Source organism: Delphinapterus leucas, chromosome 7, assembly GCF_059928025.1.
Source record: "Delphinapterus leucas isolate spDelLeu-1000000601 "Yukka" chromosome 7, BTC_Dleu_Yukka2, whole genome shotgun sequence".
NCBI lineage: Eukaryota > Metazoa > Chordata > Mammalia > Artiodactyla > Monodontidae > Delphinapterus > Delphinapterus leucas.
The window spans coordinates 10452198-10469552 of record NC_143135.1 but is presented as its reverse complement, the minus strand read 5'-3'; the positions used below and the strand labels follow the sequence as shown (position 1 = coordinate 10469552).

General features: G+C 52.2%; 1 protein-coding gene across 1 annotated transcript; it reads right to left on the bottom strand.

Moving 5' to 3' along the window:
- Positions 1-6519: 6519 nt before the first annotated feature.
- PRPF19 (pre-mRNA processing factor 19) lies at positions 6520-17006 on the bottom strand. Its single transcript, XM_022591872.3, has 16 exons — positions 16806-17006; positions 15036-15185; positions 14776-14852; positions 13691-13832; positions 13534-13607; positions 13314-13376; positions 12385-12426; positions 12183-12257; positions 11791-11866; positions 11588-11697; positions 9996-10151; positions 9689-9758; positions 9367-9452; positions 8857-9027; positions 8605-8710; positions 6520-6691 (listed from the first exon to the last, which is right to left on the bottom strand). The coding sequence occupies exons 1-16, from the start codon at positions 16822-16824 to the stop codon at positions 6594-6596; spliced, it is 1515 nt and encodes a 504-aa protein (XP_022447580.1). The 5' UTR covers positions 16825-17006; the 3' UTR covers positions 6520-6593.
- Positions 17007-17355: the final 349 nt, after the last annotated feature.

Below are 17355 nucleotides of genomic sequence, written 5' to 3'. Positions count from 1 at the left end.
AGGGCCTACGGGATATACTTTTCAGGGTTAGTGTGAAATAAGTGAGGATTCTCAGCTTGGATGTTATTTGGAGGAGCCAGGCTGACAGGCTCTGAGGGGTCAGGGATTCAGTTCCATCCAGGGCCAACTCTTCTTACCATTGCCTTCATTGCACAAGCTCATTGTGAGCGTTTAAACAGCACGCAAGGGTGGTTCTGGGAACGGCATCGATGCTGTGTTTAAACCAAGCATGAGTCTATAGATGCCAACTGGGCTCACATTACGGAACCACCTTTTCTCTTTAACTTTTTTTTCATGCGAAGGTAGACATCTTGTGTCCTTACCTATTACTTTTAACAGCTGCATTCGCCTTCGTATCATGGTTGAACTATATATTGGATCTCCTTTTTTAAAAACAATTTTTTTTAAATTAAAAACAAGTTTTAAAAAAATTTTTGACCAGGCCACATAGCTTGCAGGATCTTAGTTCCCTGACCAGGCATTGAACCTGGGCCACGGCAGTGAAAGCAGCGAATCCTAACCACTAGACCACCAGGGAACTTCCTGATCTTCGAATACAATTATGTAAGCGTGTAATTCTTCGTCTACCATTTTCTCAGAAGAAATTCTTAGAACTGCTGGGTTGAAAGCTACACCCCTCTTGACAGTAGGGCTCTGGGAACATACGGGTGCCTGTTCCCCACACTCTTGCCACCACAGGTCAGTAGCGTTCTACGGCTTTGTCTATCGGAGCATCATTGGGTAAACAGCATTGCTGATTTAACACGGACCTCTTTGATTAGACGCCAAGCATCTTTACAGCCGCTTATATCTTATAAATCGCCTCTTTGTGTCTCTTATCTATCCTCCTGAGTTTGTTTCCTTGTCTGTAAAGAGCTTTCACAAGTCAAGGGGTGGATATCCTCATGTTTCAAGTTTCCCACTGAGTTGGCCATTGGTTTTTCTTCATGGGGTCCTTCCATCCTGCTGTTTGAAAGGATTATGTAATGATGAATATTATTTCCATCCTATTTTTATCTTTAAATGTAGCAAAGACCTTCCCTACCCTATATACTCATAAAAGTATCCATTCACTTTTTGTAAAAAGTTAATGCAGGTGTTTTTCTCCTGCTGTTGCGTGTATACAGCCTCATGATTTTGATAGGTAACTTCGGCAAACGCTATTTCCATTGTACATAGATTTCTGTCAACACTTCCACGTCAAAGGGTCCTGTTTACAGAAACAAATGTACAAAGTATGTGAACAATGAAGGTCCTTGCAGCGCTAAGTTCCCTGTGCTTTCCCTGGAGGGAAGCAATCTAAGTTTTGACTTTCCTGGATATCAAAATCCAGTCCAAATTTGCCCAATTTAAAACTTCTTCCCTCACCTGAAACCACCTCCTGGTATAAGAAGGCACCTGAGCCTTGAGAACAGTTGAGTCAGACTTGATGGGGATAATTAACAAACCACTTTTGCTGACTTGCGGCAGGAAGCAGAGCTGCTCGGCGCCTGTCAGGTTTTCTCTCTTCCTGCCTTTTGGGGAGAGGGCCAGGGGCCGTGACTGCAGCTAGGGGATACCCAAGGGGGATCTCCTCCCTCTCCATCTACCCCTGGCTCCCTCATCTTTACACTGAGATCATGGCGCTTTGCCTTAAATAAAAAGGAGAATACTTCACAGCCTGTTTCTTCAACTTAAGCAAAATTCAACTCTGTAAAGTGTGACTCCATGCCCAGACATTTCTGTAAGGGTGTTTTACATAAAAGTGCCACTCTGGGGCTTCCCTGGTGGCTCAGTGGTTAAGAGTCCGCCTGCCAGTGCAGGGGACCCGGGTTCGAGCCCTGGTCCAGGAAGATCGCACATGCTGCGGAGCAACTAAGCCTGTACGCCACAACTATGGAGCCTGCGCTCTACAGCCTGTGAGCCACAACTAGTGAGCCCATGAGCCACAACTACTGAAGCCCGTGCGCCTAGAGCCCGTGCTCTACAACAAGAGAGGCCACGGCAATGAGAAGCCCGCATACCACAATGAAGAGTAGCCCCCGCTCGCTGCAACTAGAGAAAGCCTGCACGCAGCAACGAAGACCCAACACAGCCAAAAATAAATATAAATAAAATAAATTTAAAAAAGAAAAAGTACCACTCTGTTCCAGCAGTAGGAAGACCAGATACCCAGGTCAACTTTCAGAAGCAAACAACTAAAATCCCAGATTATTTATGTGTGTGTGTTTTTAAAAACATGTTTAAAACATTGCTGAGCTAATATTAAAAAAAAAAAAAAAAAAAGGCATGCACAGAGGCCAAAAATAAAGTAAAAACAAAAACTCTGGGAAGTGAGCCCAGCTTCTATTCTGGGATTTCTGCAGAAGCCTGGAGGTCTTGACATTCTGCTTTGATGAGCACAGGGAACTGCAGATCAGCCCAGAGGCTGCCAGAGATGGGGAGCCTAGTGTAGGCCTCTGTCCAAGCTGGGACTCAGGGGGCTTCATCTTCAGGCCAGAGTGAAGGAGAAACAAACCACCGCACGGAAGTGGGCAACAAGGGATCTTGCCTATCTTGACTATGGTGCTGGATGGATGAAAAAAAAAAATCTACCCTGAGGATTAAGAGTACAATTCCCTCTTCTCTGGTCCAGATTCTTAGTCTAGGGCAGGGGTGAGGACTCTTGAAAGTTCAGTTTGGAGAAAACCTCAAGGGCTGAATTTAATTTAAAGTGATCCCAGGGTGAGAATTAAAGTGGTCTGGGCTCAAGCAGAAGCAAATGCAAACCCTGACTGAAAAAAGAAGACATGATTTCAGCCAAAGTCTCAAAGAATTCTCAAAGTCACAGATAAAATGAGCATTTCACAAACCCCAAATCACAAGACACCATAAAAAAGAGTGAAAAGGGGCTTCCCTGGTGGCGCAGTGGTTGAGAGTCCGCCTGCCGATGCGGGGGACGCGGGTTCGTGCCCCGGTCCGGGAGGATCCCACATGCCGCGGAGCGGCTGGGCCCGTGAGCCTTGGCCGCTGAGCCTGCGCGTCCGGAGCCTGTGCTCCGCAATGGGAGAGGCCACAGCAGTGAGAGGCCCGCGTACCGCAAAAAAAAAAAAAAAAAAGAAAAATATATAGTGACAAAATTATAGAAGCAAAGGAATAATCAACCCCTATTTCAGGGTAGCAGTTTCCTCTGCGGGGGGAGAAAGAGGGATGCATTCCTGGAAGGGCACACAGAGGGCCCCCAATGCTGTCTTTGCTAAGCTGAGTGGTGGATACAAGGGTGGTTATTATCCTTTAAACTGAAAAGATATGTTTTAGACACTTCTGAATGAATGTATCAAAATAAAAAACGAAAAAACTTCTAAAATGTTGGTTAAAGACCTGTTCCAAATTCTGAAAAACTTCAGATGAGATCTTAGACTTCACGCTGCTGGTTTGAAACCAGCCACCTCCCAACCTGCCTTACGACGACCTGCTGGGCGTTATTCCACCATTCCTGCCCTCCACCCTCCACGCTGTCCGTCTTCCCCTTCTGGCTCTCTCCTCCCTCCTCACTTCAGCAAGGCAGTGGGGCTGCCAGAGCCTCTCCTTCCACAAGCCACCCCTACCCTGGGTCCACCTAGTGAATTTTTACTTCTCCAAAATGTGCCTATGTCGCCTCTCCCCAGATTTACCTTTCATAACAGCTGCACCCCGTCCTCTGCATTGGCACCTCTGTGAGAACTCTACAGCCCCACGGTTGTATCACCTGTGTGCTCCCACCTCCCTGCCTAATCACGTTCCACTTCGTGTTATCAGAGCCTTATAAACGTAAGACTTATGAAGGAAGAAGGCCATGTCAGCCCTCACCTTTATAACGCAGGTGTGGAGGGTCACGGACCACCAGGACCCCAGCAGTGTCAGTGGATGCCAGTGCAGACAGGAGCAGGGAAAAAGCAGCCAGCTATGGAGTGCTTCCCATGCTCTGCACACAACAGCCCTGTGCAGTAGGCACCATTAACTCAGTTTTACAGGTGCAGAAGCTGAGACACAAACAAATAAGTCATAGAGAGCTGCAGCTCTGGGATTCAAACCTGGCTTCTGACTCCAGAGCCCACGCCTAACCATAGCACTACATCCTGGAACACCGTGGAGCTGCCCGCTCCTGTCTCAGCTGTTGATGGAGCAGTCAGCTGTCTCTGTAGCCAGAGAGCTTAAAATCCCAGCTCTACTACTTATGGTTTCCAGTCTGTGGAACGGGGAAAACAGGACCCAGCCGTGGTGCTGACAGCTCGGTCCTGGGGCCAGTGTTACTGGGGAGACTAGTGTAACTACAGTGCCCCCAGGTGGCTGCCTTGGTCAGTGCTCCAAGGCCAAGCAAGCTTCAACAGTGGACGGGACAAGGGTGGGTCTGGGGACTGGGTCCTCGGGCATAAACGATCCAGGAATGGATCGTCAAAGGGGTCAAGCTCATGTAGGATGCAATAAGTATTAATTACAAAACTTCATGAGCCTAATAAGGGTCCGGAATAGGTGAGCCCTTTAGAATCTACCAACTGAGCCCTACTTCCAAAAGGTTCACCTGCAAGACGGCTGAGCTGAGATCTGGGGAGACGTGGCAGGGATGACAGCTCTCCATTCCATTCTGGCTGAAATAACGAAGTCTGTCATCCATTCCCCCCACCCCTCCCCACCCCCGCCTTTTGTTTCTGCGGAGAGACAGAGCACCTGGGCTCTGGTCTGAGCTCCAGGTTTGAATCTGTCTGCCCCTCAGCAGCGGTGAATTGAATGCCAGCAATGAGTGCACGGTCCTGCCCTCGGGAGATTAAAACCTAGTTATGAGACAAATGCATAAACACCTCCAAGGTAACGTGGTTAGAACTATGCCAGAGGCGTGAACCCGGGCTGAGTGAGGGCACTCGCCTGGCAGGGCAGGGACCCTGGGGAGAGCAAACAGTGTAGCGGTAGAAGTAGCAGCAGCAGCCGTTAAAATGTGTACGGCGTTCATCACGGCCATCACTGCCCTAAGCTGCTCACACACTAACCTGCTTACGCCTTACAACGTCCCTAATAAGTGCGCTATCCCCGTCTTCCAGATGAAGGCACTGAACAGACGGGAGTTAAATCATCTGACCGAGGCCCCTCACGACTAAGCGCCAGAGCTGGGATTCAAAACCCAGAGTCTGTCCCCAGAGTCCCAGAGCCTATCTCCCACCCTGGACTGCAAAGGGACGTGAAGCCCCGTGGGGGGGTGTAACACCAGGGGTTACACACACATACACAGAGGCTCTCCTTGTCAAGTATTTATGAGGAAACTGGGTCAAAAAGTTAAATGGTTTCTTTGCTGCAGGAGTTTCAAGGGTTTTACTAGCTAAGAGGCATTCTGACCCTCCTAGAAGACACGGCACGCCCGAACCGACGTGGCCACACGGCACGGACCCAGCGAAGCACACGCGGAGGGCTCTGCTGTGTCAACATGGACTGCTATGCTTTGACCCCACCGCCACCCCAAGGGGACACCCCATTTCTTGGCTCCCCTCCCTGGCACGATTCCTTACCTACCATCACTGCCTCCCACTTTCTCACTTCTCTCGCCCCAACACTCTACTGGGACCGCTCTTCTCAAGGGTACTGATGATATCCCGGGGCCACACCCAGTGGTGCCACACTCCCGCCACACTGGCCTCCTTCCCCTGCTCCACGCACCTTGACCATTCCATTCCAGCCTTAGGACCTCCCCTCAGTCTGCAACACTCCACCTCCCCTTTAGCTCCCGTCAATCAGGCTTCAACTTAAGTGTCATCTGCAAGAGGCCGTCCCTGACCACCCAAAGCAGCCGCACTGACCACCCTCATTTCCCTAATTAAATAGGGCATTCGCTGACCTTTTGCTTATTTACTGTTTGCTGGCTGTCTCCCCGGGACCAGTTCTATTTCAAATCTTCAAACACCAGAGTTACAGAAACCCTTCTGATTCAAGCTAGTCTGGGACAGATGTTCTGTCACCTCGGACTAAACGACTGAGGAATCCCTCCTGGCGTGCCGGCAGCCCCTCAGCCCTTCCCCCTCCCTTCCAGGTTCGCGTGGGAGCCAACCCCACGAGGCAAGTGACATGAGGCCCTATGAACACAAAGTCAAGGCCTGCAGGGACGGGAAGAGTCATTCCGGCAAGTGGCTTGTAGGCTTCTTTTTGTTTTCTTTTTTATTTCTGTTGTGCAATTGAAAAAAAAAAAAGAACGATGGGCATCCTGGTGGTCAGAGTCCTACTTGGTGCCCCTCCCCTTGACTTTCCCTGCTACAGACACACAGAGGAAGGTGGCTGTGTTTGGTGTTTTCTTTTTTTAATGAAAACTAGATCGCTGCTTACAAAAACCTGCCTGAGCCCTTGGCCCAGCCCCTTCACAGTTCCCGTGGCTCAGCCTCACCCCGACTCTGCCCCACGGCTGCTCCCAGCGGGCCCGGAGGCTGCACGGATGAGGGTGGTCCATGCCACCGCGGCTCTCAGCCCGCCGCCCGGACCAGAGGGAAATGATGCGAATGTCCCGCCCCATACACCCCCCACCCCCCAGTAGTCTCTTTTCCCCTGTCCCCACCCCCCACCCCTAACGCTACCCCACTACTGAGATGAGGCCCAGCTCCCGTCAGGAGGGCCGGGGCCTACAGGCTGTAGAACTTGAGGCTCCTGTCCATGCCTGTTGAAGCAATGAACTTGGCGTGGTGCCCAAAGGCCACCCCCGTGGTCAGGCCGCTATGCTCTGTGGGGAGAGACAAGAGACAATGGTGAGGAGGCTTTTCTTCCTCGGGGTCTCAGCACTGACCCCTGATGATTCGCTCCCAACCCATCCAGTCCTCCCCCGTCAGTGTTCCTCATCCTGCGGGCCTCTGCCCGTATGGACCTCCCCGTGGCCTGTCAATCCCCGAGGACAGGGCTCTAGTCTGACCCGCACAGCACTGAGCTCCAGGGCCTCACTCGGTGCTGGCCCACGGCAGGCACTCAGGTTTTTGTGGCTGGGCTGAGTGGAACGCCAGTCTCCCCCACCTAAGCTTTTGGAGCAGCTACAATTCGGCTCTGCTCGGCTCGGTTCAAGTCCGAGAACTGACTGGGAGCTAGGCTGGTTGGTATGTATTTAGTTCTGACTCCCTGTGTGTAACTGGAATATTCTATCAGCTGGTTCTAGCTCATGGGGTTAACTCCAGGAAACTTGGGCCCCTGGCGCAGGGCAGGGCTGGGGCAGGGGCAGAAGAGGCTGGGCAACCCTCCTCGCCGGGCTCGGGCAGTTCATGGGCATCAGTGCAAATTCCTAGGATCACAGCCGGCCCACCAGCTCCCCACTACAAAGCCACCCTGTGCTTCCAGCCCTCCACTCCACCTAACTCTGCTCCAAACCAAAGCACCAGGGCCCAGTGAAGGTTAAAACTCGTGGGCCACACAGTCAGGCCTGGCCACCTCTGGGACACACACACCGAGTAGAATCTGGGGTGGGAGAAGGTGCTTGTGCCCTGCCCACAACCTGCTAATGAGGACAAGAACTTCATCAACAAAGACAACAGCAGCTGCCGTTCACTCAGCTCCTGAGGGTGCAAGAGGCACCCTGTCACCGCGCAGGCGCCTCCACAGCACCAGCTGGCACAATCCGCGGTGTCAAAACGCCACTGAAAGATGGAGAAACTACAGCTCCAAAAGGGCCAGCCACACACCCGAGGCCACACGACTATGAGGCTGCCAGCCCTGCTATCCGCTGTCTCAGCATTTCATGCTCGTCTTCTCTAGTACTCAGCACCACACTTGAGTCATCACTGGTGAAGTCCCTCTACATCTGCCTCCCCAAGCTGACCAGAAATTCCGTTAGCGCAAACACTGGGTCTGCCTTATTTATCGCTCTAATCCACCGTGGACTAAGACACAATATTGAATGATACAGTAGCACATCCTTCCTACGTGCCAGACACTGTTCTAAACACATGTGTTTATGTGTATTGCTATTCTGTATTTATACGTTTATACATTATGTACATTTGCATTTTATATGTTTATATAAACTCATCTAAATACATGTATGTATATATAAACTCAGCTAAACCTCACAACAACCCCACTGGGTGTGTATAGTCCTCCCTTGGTATCTGAGGGGTGCTGGTTCCAGGAACTCCTGCAGACACCAAAATCCACAGACGCTCAAGCCCTTTATATAAAATGGTGTAGTATTTGCATATAACCTACACACATTCTCCTACATACTTTAAATCATCTCTAAATAATTTATAATTCCTAACACAACATAAATTCTATGTAAATAGCTGTAAATATAAGATAAATGTTCTGTTAACAGCTGCCAGGGTGTGGCCAATTCCAGTTTTGCTCTATTTTCGACCCACAGTTGGCTGAATCTGTGAAGGATCAGCTGTACTATTATCATTCTCCAGAGAGGGTAAGTAACTTACCCAGTGTCACACAGATTCAAGTGGTAGAGCCAGCATTTAAAGCCAAGCAGTCTGACTCTTTGAGTTCACTGTCTTAGCCATTAAACTCTATTGCCTCCGATAGTGATTAAAAGCGGCCTTGGCAAATGCAAGCCTACCCCTAGAAATTCCTAACACAGTGAGATCTTCCCACTTTCCTCTGGGCCAGGGCACCCAGAGACCTCAGCATCCCAGGGCCAGCCTCTACCTGTAAAGTGAAGAATCTCCGTCCACTGTTTGCAGATGTAGATCTGGACATCCGTGCCCCCAAGGGCCAGGTAAGTTCCACTCTGGTCAAAGATCAGTGACTTTACCTGCCAGGATCAGGAGAGAGGTCACATGAGAGCAGCAACTATGAGCAACTGGGGATAAACAGAGGCAGTTTAGAGTAATTCAGTGAATAACCAACAAATGAGGAGGAGAGGCGACCAAGAGAGCTGGGGGAAGGAAGGGGGCGCACCTCAAAGTTGTTGTCCAGCTGCAGCGTCTTGAAGTTCTTCAGTTTGCGCAGATCCCAGAGCTTGACAGCGGAGTCGTCAGCCGCCGTAGCCAGGTAGTAGCCGTTCTCGGAGAAGGCGATGCTGGTGATGGGGCCCGAGTGGCCAGGGAAGTTGGCCACGTTGGTGCGCTCCTACAGTTGGGGGGCAGGGAGTACAATGTCACCCACTGGTCAGGGGGAGAAAATGGAGCTCATCCAAGTCCTACTTCTGAGATGTCCTCTTCCGTCCTTCAGGGAGGACAACCAGCAGGAATAGCAGGGGTGGTGCCCAGCCTGGGGCCCCAGACCACACCTACTGTGTCTCACACACACACACACACACACACACACACACACACACACACACACACACACAGAGCCACTGTCCACTCCTGGGACACCCCTGGGGCCAGGTGCCATAAACACTTCATCACACTGCACAGTTCCAAGAGCTCCAGCCCTGGACCGCAGATGGAGGTCACCACGTCCTACCTTCAAGTCCCAGATCTTGATCTGAGAGTCCATGGTTCCTGTCCCGAAAATGAGTCCGTCAGGGTGGAACTGCGCACAGGTGAGGGCTGCGGAGAGGGGAGACGGCCGTGCGTCAGAGCGCACCAGGGGAGGCTAAGACTAAGCGCAGCCAAGGCAGGCTCCTCACTCTTCCCACTGCTCACCGGGCTGGCACCACACCTGGCACTCAGCAGGTACTGGTGGTTAAGTGTGTTTTTAGAACAAATGGGCAAATGACTAAATAAAACATTAAAATACACAAAACATAGCAAATGAAGAGCCCAGCGCTTCTGAGGCAACTTACAGCAGCCAGAAGTTTCATCGGTCACCTTGGTGAGCACACGTCCTGTCTGGATGTCAGAGAAGGCCCAGTACTGAAAACACAGAGACAACGGAGCCAGTAAGACAGTGGGTCCCCAGGTTCTGGTGGCCCCTCAGGAAGGCAAAGACTCTAGGCCGGCAAACCCTGGCAAGGCCAGCCCCTCTTGGTAGAGGGAACATTCTCCTTGGGGTTCTGCAGAACCGGCTGTGGTCGGTAAGATGTTCCCTCCTCCCAGGATATCGGAGTTTGGGGACCAGGAGCCTCTTTGGGTCCCTGGCTGGGACCACACCTGGTCATCAGAGGAGCTCAGGAGATAGTCACCAGTGGCGTGGAGGCTGAGGCCTGTCACAGCACTCTCATGGGCCCGAACAACCTGTACACAAGAGGCGTTCGGAACAGACCAAATCCTGATAGTGGCATCTGGGGAGGCAGAAAACACCAGCTCCTAAAAGGAACGCAAGGAGACAGATGATCAGAGACAGAGAAGAGATGGACCACAACCATCTTACAAAAGAGGGCTGGGGGGCTTCCCTGGTGGCGCAGTGGTTGAGAGTCCGCCTGCCGATGCATGGGACGCGGGTTCGTGCCCCAGTCCGGGAGGATCCCACATGCCGCGGAGCGGCTGGGCCCGTGAGCCATGGCCGCTGAGCCTATGCTCCGCAACGGGAGAGGCCACGACAGTGAGAGGCCCGCGAAGAGGGCTGGGGACAGCCACAGCCCTGCCCTGCCTGGAACCACCCATCCACCCCTACGATGCCTAAGAGGGCCCCAGGGTAAACGCTATTAGAATGGGAAATTAAGCAGCCTTTGGCCAACGGCAGGAGGCCCCGCCATCTAGTGGTAAAAAGGATAACTGCACCAGAGGGAAATTTCCCACAACCCTTTTCCAGGACCAGAGAGAAATGTGGCTAGTGCAATTGAGAAACTGAATTTTAAATTTCAGTTTACTTAAATAGTCTGGGGTGGCACAGGTCTGAACAGTACCAGGCCCGGAAGGGGCTGCAAGGGCATGTTCCAGTGCATCCCACACTTAAGGATTCCGGGGGCAAGTTAATTCCCAGAAAAACTTACGTGGTGTCACCAACCAATTATTTTGGTTAGTTAGGATGTTAAAAACTATAAGGTAAAACCAACTACCATCTTCCATCAATGCACTTGCACGAGAGAAATAACATTAACTTGCAGAAAGCAGGAAAACAGTGCTTCAATTGGAACGTATCTAGTTTAGTGAAAAGCTCACCATGTTATTTTTCTATTTCTAATTTCCTTAAAGGTACAGAGAAAAGACTCTGGGAAGAGCTGATCCATCCAGCCACTTGTTCTACAGTCCCAAACTGTCCTAGACGTAAAAACTCAAATCCCATAATGTCATTAATCTGGTCAAATGAGCTGCTTACCCTCTAAACCAGCAGCTCTCCATCTGTTTTAACCCACACCCCTTGCAGCGGTTAACGTCAAGTTTTCACCCTCAGCCTGGAGGACCGTAGGAATACAGACCCATCTGTCCTCCTCAGATACATGAGGCAAGATTCTGTTGAGCTTTATTTACTACAGTCTGTGTTATAAACACTGTAGGGTTTTTTTCCCTTTTCCTAACACAAAACATTTCAACGAATATGCTTTTCAAACTACACAATTCCTTTCTCCGCCCCCCCCCCCCCCGGTTTGAAGGCCACGCTTCAGGAGCTCTGACGCAGAGCAGAGGGCAACCCCACGACCCCAAGCCCAGCCCCTAACCACCAGAGCTGGAGAGTCGGCACTCCTTCTCAGGCCCGTTTCACTTCACCAAGGAGGCAACGGGGTGGGAGTCTGGTCCTGGGCCCCTAAACCACCGAAACAGGGCTCAGGAATGAGGGCTGAGGGTGCTAGGAGAGCCCTTACCTGGGAAGGGTGAAAGACCACGCTGGTGACTTTCTTGGTATGGCCTTTGAGAGTGGCCAGGATTTGCTCAGAACTCTTGTCGAAGACGACGACATTTTTATCTGCCCCACCTGAGGAGGACCAAAATGAGATCCAAAAATGCGTCAGGCCCACCCAAGTCCCTCTGCTGAAGAAGGTACTTTTGTCCCCAGGCCCGCTCTCACCAGTGAGGATCTTGTTGGTGTCGGAGGGGCAGAGGTCCAGGGCAAGGATCCCGGGAATGCTAGCACTGTGCAACCCCTGTGCAGAGAGAGCCACATCAAACCCAGTCACGGCCGAATCAAGGCAGGCCACAAAGCCGCCCAACTGCCCCGGCCTCGGCCCCCAGGAACATAAGTGACTCCTGTTCCTCATCCACTGCACTTGGACTTCTGCCTGGATGCAGTCAGTCCCTCATTGGCTACTGGGAAAGCCAGAGCTGGGCAGGAAGAGAAGCCTGACAACTCAGCGGCCAAGACTAGAAATGGGGCAGGGCCAGAGGCCATGCTGACCTGCCCCACCCCAGAAACAGCCTGGGAGGGCCGTGTCTCCAAGTCTGCAGGACTCCGCCACTCACCACGTGGGATGCCACCTGCCGGTATTTGCTGAGCTCTTCCGGCTTCACCAGCTCCTCAGGCACAGTCTTCCCTCTCTGAGAGAAAGAAAAAGCCCCCCAAGAAAAGAGGCAGTGAGTGCAGGACTCGGTCATCCCCCCTCCTCCTAAGGGGCCAGCCACGTCCTCCAGGCCAGCTCCCGCCCCTGGCCCTGGGAGGACTCACCTTCTTCCGCTCTGTGGTTAGCACAGTGGCCTTGTCTTGAAGCTGGGGAAGAGAGAGGGAAATAGGCTCAACGTGAGACAAATTATTTTGCCAGGAAAACAACACGGTGAATGCCGGTCACATCTACGCTTCACGAGCATCACCAAGAACTCATCACCTGCCAAGCTCTGTGCTAAAGGCTTCTGCGCATGATCTCTGTTTACTTTCATTCCAACCTTATGAAGTGGGTGCTGATGACCCTATTTCACAGAGTAGGAAACTGAGCCTCAGAGAAGTGAAGTCACTTGCCCAAGGCCACAGAGGCAATAAATGGCACGGTTCCCAGACCACACCTGCGCCACTAAGATGAGAGCTGAGATGCATGCTGACAACCTGAACGGCTTGGAAAAGACACACACTATCAACTCGTACTAAGGAGGATCCCCTGAGTATAACAGAGCACTGGACTTGGACTCAGGGGCCAGCTCTGCCTCTTGTGAGCTGTGCCTTTGAATCTGAACCTCACATTCTTTACAGATTCTTCATTTGTAAAATGAAAGTGATCACTCCTGTCCTGTCTCCCTCAAAAGGACAAAAATGAAAACGTGTAACAAGATGTTTTAGTGTCTGCAAAGAACCCTAATGAGAGCAACAAACGGTACTTAACAGTAATCAAAACCTTTAAAATTCCCACAAGTCTATAAAGCAGGTACCAATATCCTCACTTTAGAAGGCAAATTAGACACAGGACTGGTTAAGTCAGCCCAGGGTCATAAAGCTTATAACTGGTGACATCAAAACACAAAGCCAGGCAGCCTAGTCGGAGTCTGTGCTCTGTACCACTGGACTTCATCTCCAAATGGATGGGATTTTTATTCATATTGGACTCCAGGCAGACAGTGAAAAGGGAGGACCCATCAGCCTTCCCACCAAGTGAGAGCACGACATACCTTCTGAATAATCTCGGGGGTCATTCCCACCAGCTCGCCCAAATCCATCGGCTCGCCTGCACCCTGAAGAGCAGAAAGGTGAAGGTGAGAGGAGCACAGAAATGCCAGAGAGCCTTGCAGAGGAGGGCTGTGTGAGCCACCACGCGCGTGTGCGCATACACACACACACACACACACACACGTGCGCGCGGGCTGCTGGCGAGGCTGGGGGGACACTCACCACAACACTCGGCTGGGAGCTCGGCACAGCCTGGGGCACGATGAGACCAGCCTGCGGTTTCAGGGTAGCCAGAGCTGGGAGAGAAGACAATGTCAGAAACGGGCTATTATAAAACAGGCCCAGCCCAGAGTGGGGCATGGCAGGCGAGAGGCTCTACCTTCTCGGGCAGCAGTGACTTCCTTGGTGAGACGGGCGATGACACGGCAGGCGGCATCGTGCTGGTACAGAGCGTGGGACAGCTCTTGGCGGGTGGTCTGCAGCTGCTGGCGCAGGGTGAAGCTGTGGAGCATGACTGCGTCCTGGGAGAGGGAGATGCCACTGAGGGGGCGGGGAGGCGCAAGGAGCACCCAGCAGAAGAGTCAGCCCTTGATAAGAAGACTAGACCAGTACTGGTGACCCGAGCAAGATCTGAGTGACTCTGAACGCTTTGGGAGATGCCCCCAAGCTCCTACGCACGCCAAACCCTGGGCACACAGACAGGAGTGGGAGCCAACTCTTTCCCATCCCCATCTTCTCTAATTTATCGGCACATCTCAGATGTCGTGCCGTCACCTTGTCAAAGGAAATAAAAATGCTACAGCTGCTATTTATTGATTGCCCTCACTGTGTCAGGCACTACGCCAGACAATCCTCAAGATGTAGTCGTTCATTCACATTTTGGAGCACCTACTATGTACGTGGCGCTGCTCTCAGTGCTGGGGCTCTATTGATGAGTAAAATAAGCCTCTGACATCATGAAGTTTATCCTCTAATCTTATTCTAATTCTCCCAAAACCCTGAGAGACGGGCACTAATCCATGTCATACGGTCAGGAAAAGCAGGACTTGGATACGAGCAACTTGCCCAGGGACAAGGCAAGTGGGCAATGGAACAAGCGTGGAGCCCAGATCTGTGTGAGGTCAAGAAGCAGGCTCCTCTTCTGCTCTCACCCTCCCCTCAAAAGAGAAAGTAATGCTCCATCCCTCCCACCCCCACGTCCTAATCCAGTGATTTTTGCGGTATGCGGGCCTCTCACTGTTACGGCCTCTCCCGTTGCGGAGCACAGGCTCCGGACGCGCAGGCTCAGCGGCCATGGCTCACGGGCCCGGCCGCTCCGTGGCATGTGGGATCTTCCCGGACCAGGGCACGAACCCGTGTCCCCTGCATCGGCAGGCGGACTCTCAACCACTGCGCCACCAGGGAAGCCCCAGTGATCCCTTCTTTTCAAGTGGGTAAGATACCAGTTCTCTTCCAGGGCCTTACCCATTCGTCCTGCAAGGCTTTCAGAATGGCTGGGATGCTGGTGGCTGAGGGAGGCTTGGGCCGGATTGGGTGAGCAACTGCCAAGAGAGGGAAGGTGTATGTGAAAACCCATAACCCAGGGTGCTCTACCCCTCCCCCGCTCTTTCCCCTTCAGCCTGCACTAACAGACCACCGTCCCCTCCCTGAGTGCACAGGCACCCCCTCCCACCCTCCCAGGCTCTGGGCTAGGACGGCCCTGGACTGAGGCAGCCAGCAGGCACCTTTGATATCAATGAGCTGCTCCTCGGACAGAGGCTGGTTGTTGATGGGATCCGTGCCATTCTCTGCAATATACTTCTCAATGAGCCGCCGCTCGTAGACGTGATTAGAGACAGGGGACACACACGGGTGCTCTGGTACTTCATTGGAGACTGCGGAGAAAAGGCAGGCAGTGAGCCTGGGGTGGTGAAAGGGCCACAGGGATGCTCCACCTACTGCTGGCCGCCACAAGACCACACGTCCCTGCACTCCGCTAATAGGAATCAAGACGTGACACCAAGCCAGTTTCGGGCTGTACCCACAACATTTTCCAGCCACCTAACCAGCTTCTCCATCAGTCTCCTGACAGGCAGATAGATAGTCAATAAATAATTATTACAGGACTACTAAAGCCAGGCACCTAGAGAGCAGTCAATAGTCCCCGCCCATCTCATTTTTGAACAAAGCTGCTTAGGCGCCCATTATACCATACCGCAGGACAGAGAGATACACACGAAGCCATTCAAATCTCAAACTATGAGCCTAGATGGATTCTCAAACAAAGAAATTACAAAGCGATGTACCAAGTGCTATGATAACGAAAAGCATTTACATGGTGTTTACTAGGTGCCAAGGGCGACCGTAAACATTCTCCACCGATTAAGTCCTCCTCACAACAACCCCCAACAGAGCTATCATTTACACCCCTTGAGGATAGGGGTTATAGCTGGTCTCTGCCTTCCAGAACAATGCACATGCCCAGCGGGCACTCAGTAAACATCTAACCGATGAGCAAAGGACGGGAAGGATGGCGCTGGGAAAAACAGAAGGGAGCTTTCTCAAGGTTCAAACAATGAATGTGAAAACACTTTGCACACCGTCATTTCTTTAAGGCGTAAGGTTCCTTTTTCTAGTCACATTTCCTTTCGCTCCTTCTTCCCTTTGTATTGGGTTTATGGAGAGGTTCTGAGAAGAGTAAAGGGCTTGAGAGTTAGGAAGCCAAGAGAGAAAAAAATGAGAAACTAATGCCCGGATGAACAATGAGAATGCAAAACATCCGCACGCCTCAATAAAACACCTAAAGGAAAGACAGGACAAGGCATTTGAAAAGAGCATGGATTCAGGGCCAGAGAGCCTGGCTCCATCATGCAGCTCTGCCACTTACTAGCTGTACTGTTCTACAAAAGCCACATTCTCCTTGAGCCTTACATCCTTATCTGTAAAGCCAGATGTTTATTTCTGCTTTGGAGAATTCTTATGAGGATATAACGAGATCACAGTCTTGCAGGTGCGCCGTAAACCAACAGAGACCTGGCTTCCAGCCCTGTCACTGCCTCTAACCTACTGTGCAACTTCTGCAAATTGCAGAAGTTCTGCCTACCCAAGCGAGGCCCCTCAGACAACAACCAGTGACAAGGCCTTCATTTTGCAGATGGGGAAACTGAGGCCCGCATCCCTGCGCCAGCGGAGGCGGATCCTGCACAAGCCCTAGGGTTTCCTGTTTCCCCTGCACCTGCTCCCCTCTATCCAGGCCTCAGTTCCACTGCGCAAACGAGATGGGTGGCCTCAGTGCTGCCTGCGACAATACGCTTGAGGCGTTACGTAAACTGTGAAGCGCAGCGCAAATGCACCTCACACTTAAGAAGGACCCCCGGGCTGACAGGCCGCCGCCCTGCCTCCCGGGAGCCCCATTTTCACCTCCGCCCCAACCCCGGCGTCGCAGCGGCCCGCATATCCTCCCGCTCGGCTCTCCGGCCTCCTGCGACCAGAGATCGGCCGCAGCCGATACTCACTAGAGCAGATCAGGGACATGGCGCCGTCGCTGCGTTCCAAGGCTCTTCACACCGGGCTCCGGGATCAGCTTCCGAGCCTCCGCGGGCCACTTCCGGTTCCCCGCTGCTTCCGGCACGCTCCGCTAAGAGCGGGGAGCAGCCCCGCCAAGCGACGCTCGCTTAGGGCTTCACGTGGGACCGCGACCGGTCGCGCGCCTCAGCCTCGGGCACTTAACGGAAGCTGCCCTTTCCCAGAATGCAATCGGGCAGGAAAGGGCGCGCCAGGAACTACTCGGCTATTTCCGGGCCCTCTCGGCTCGTTCCGTAAAGCGCTCCCAGGGGCTAGGAAAGGAGATCCGAAACTACATTTCCCATGATGCAGTGGGACTTTAAAGCCAATCAATTCAGCGACACCCTTTTGAGACCGGAGCTGACGGGGACCGTGAGACCGTAGTCTTGCAAAATTTGGTGTATGCGAGAATTTCTTAACGAACTTCTTAAAATGCATCTTCCTGGGGTCTACTTTAGAGAGTATGCGTTGTCAGTGCGTGCCCCACTTGATTCTCGGGCA

Bases quoted from the DNA above. Each gene is read 5' to 3' on its own strand.
- PRPF19 (XM_022591872.3), bottom strand. The intron at 14,853-15,035 runs GTGCCTGCTGGC...CTCTCTTGGCAG, and splicing joins GCAGCTCATTGATATCAAAG to TTGCTCACCCAATCCGGCCC. The intron at 13,377-13,533 runs GTGAGTGTCCCC...TCTGCTCTTCAG, and splicing joins GCTCCCAGCCGAGTGTTGTG to GGTGCAGGCGAGCCGATGGA.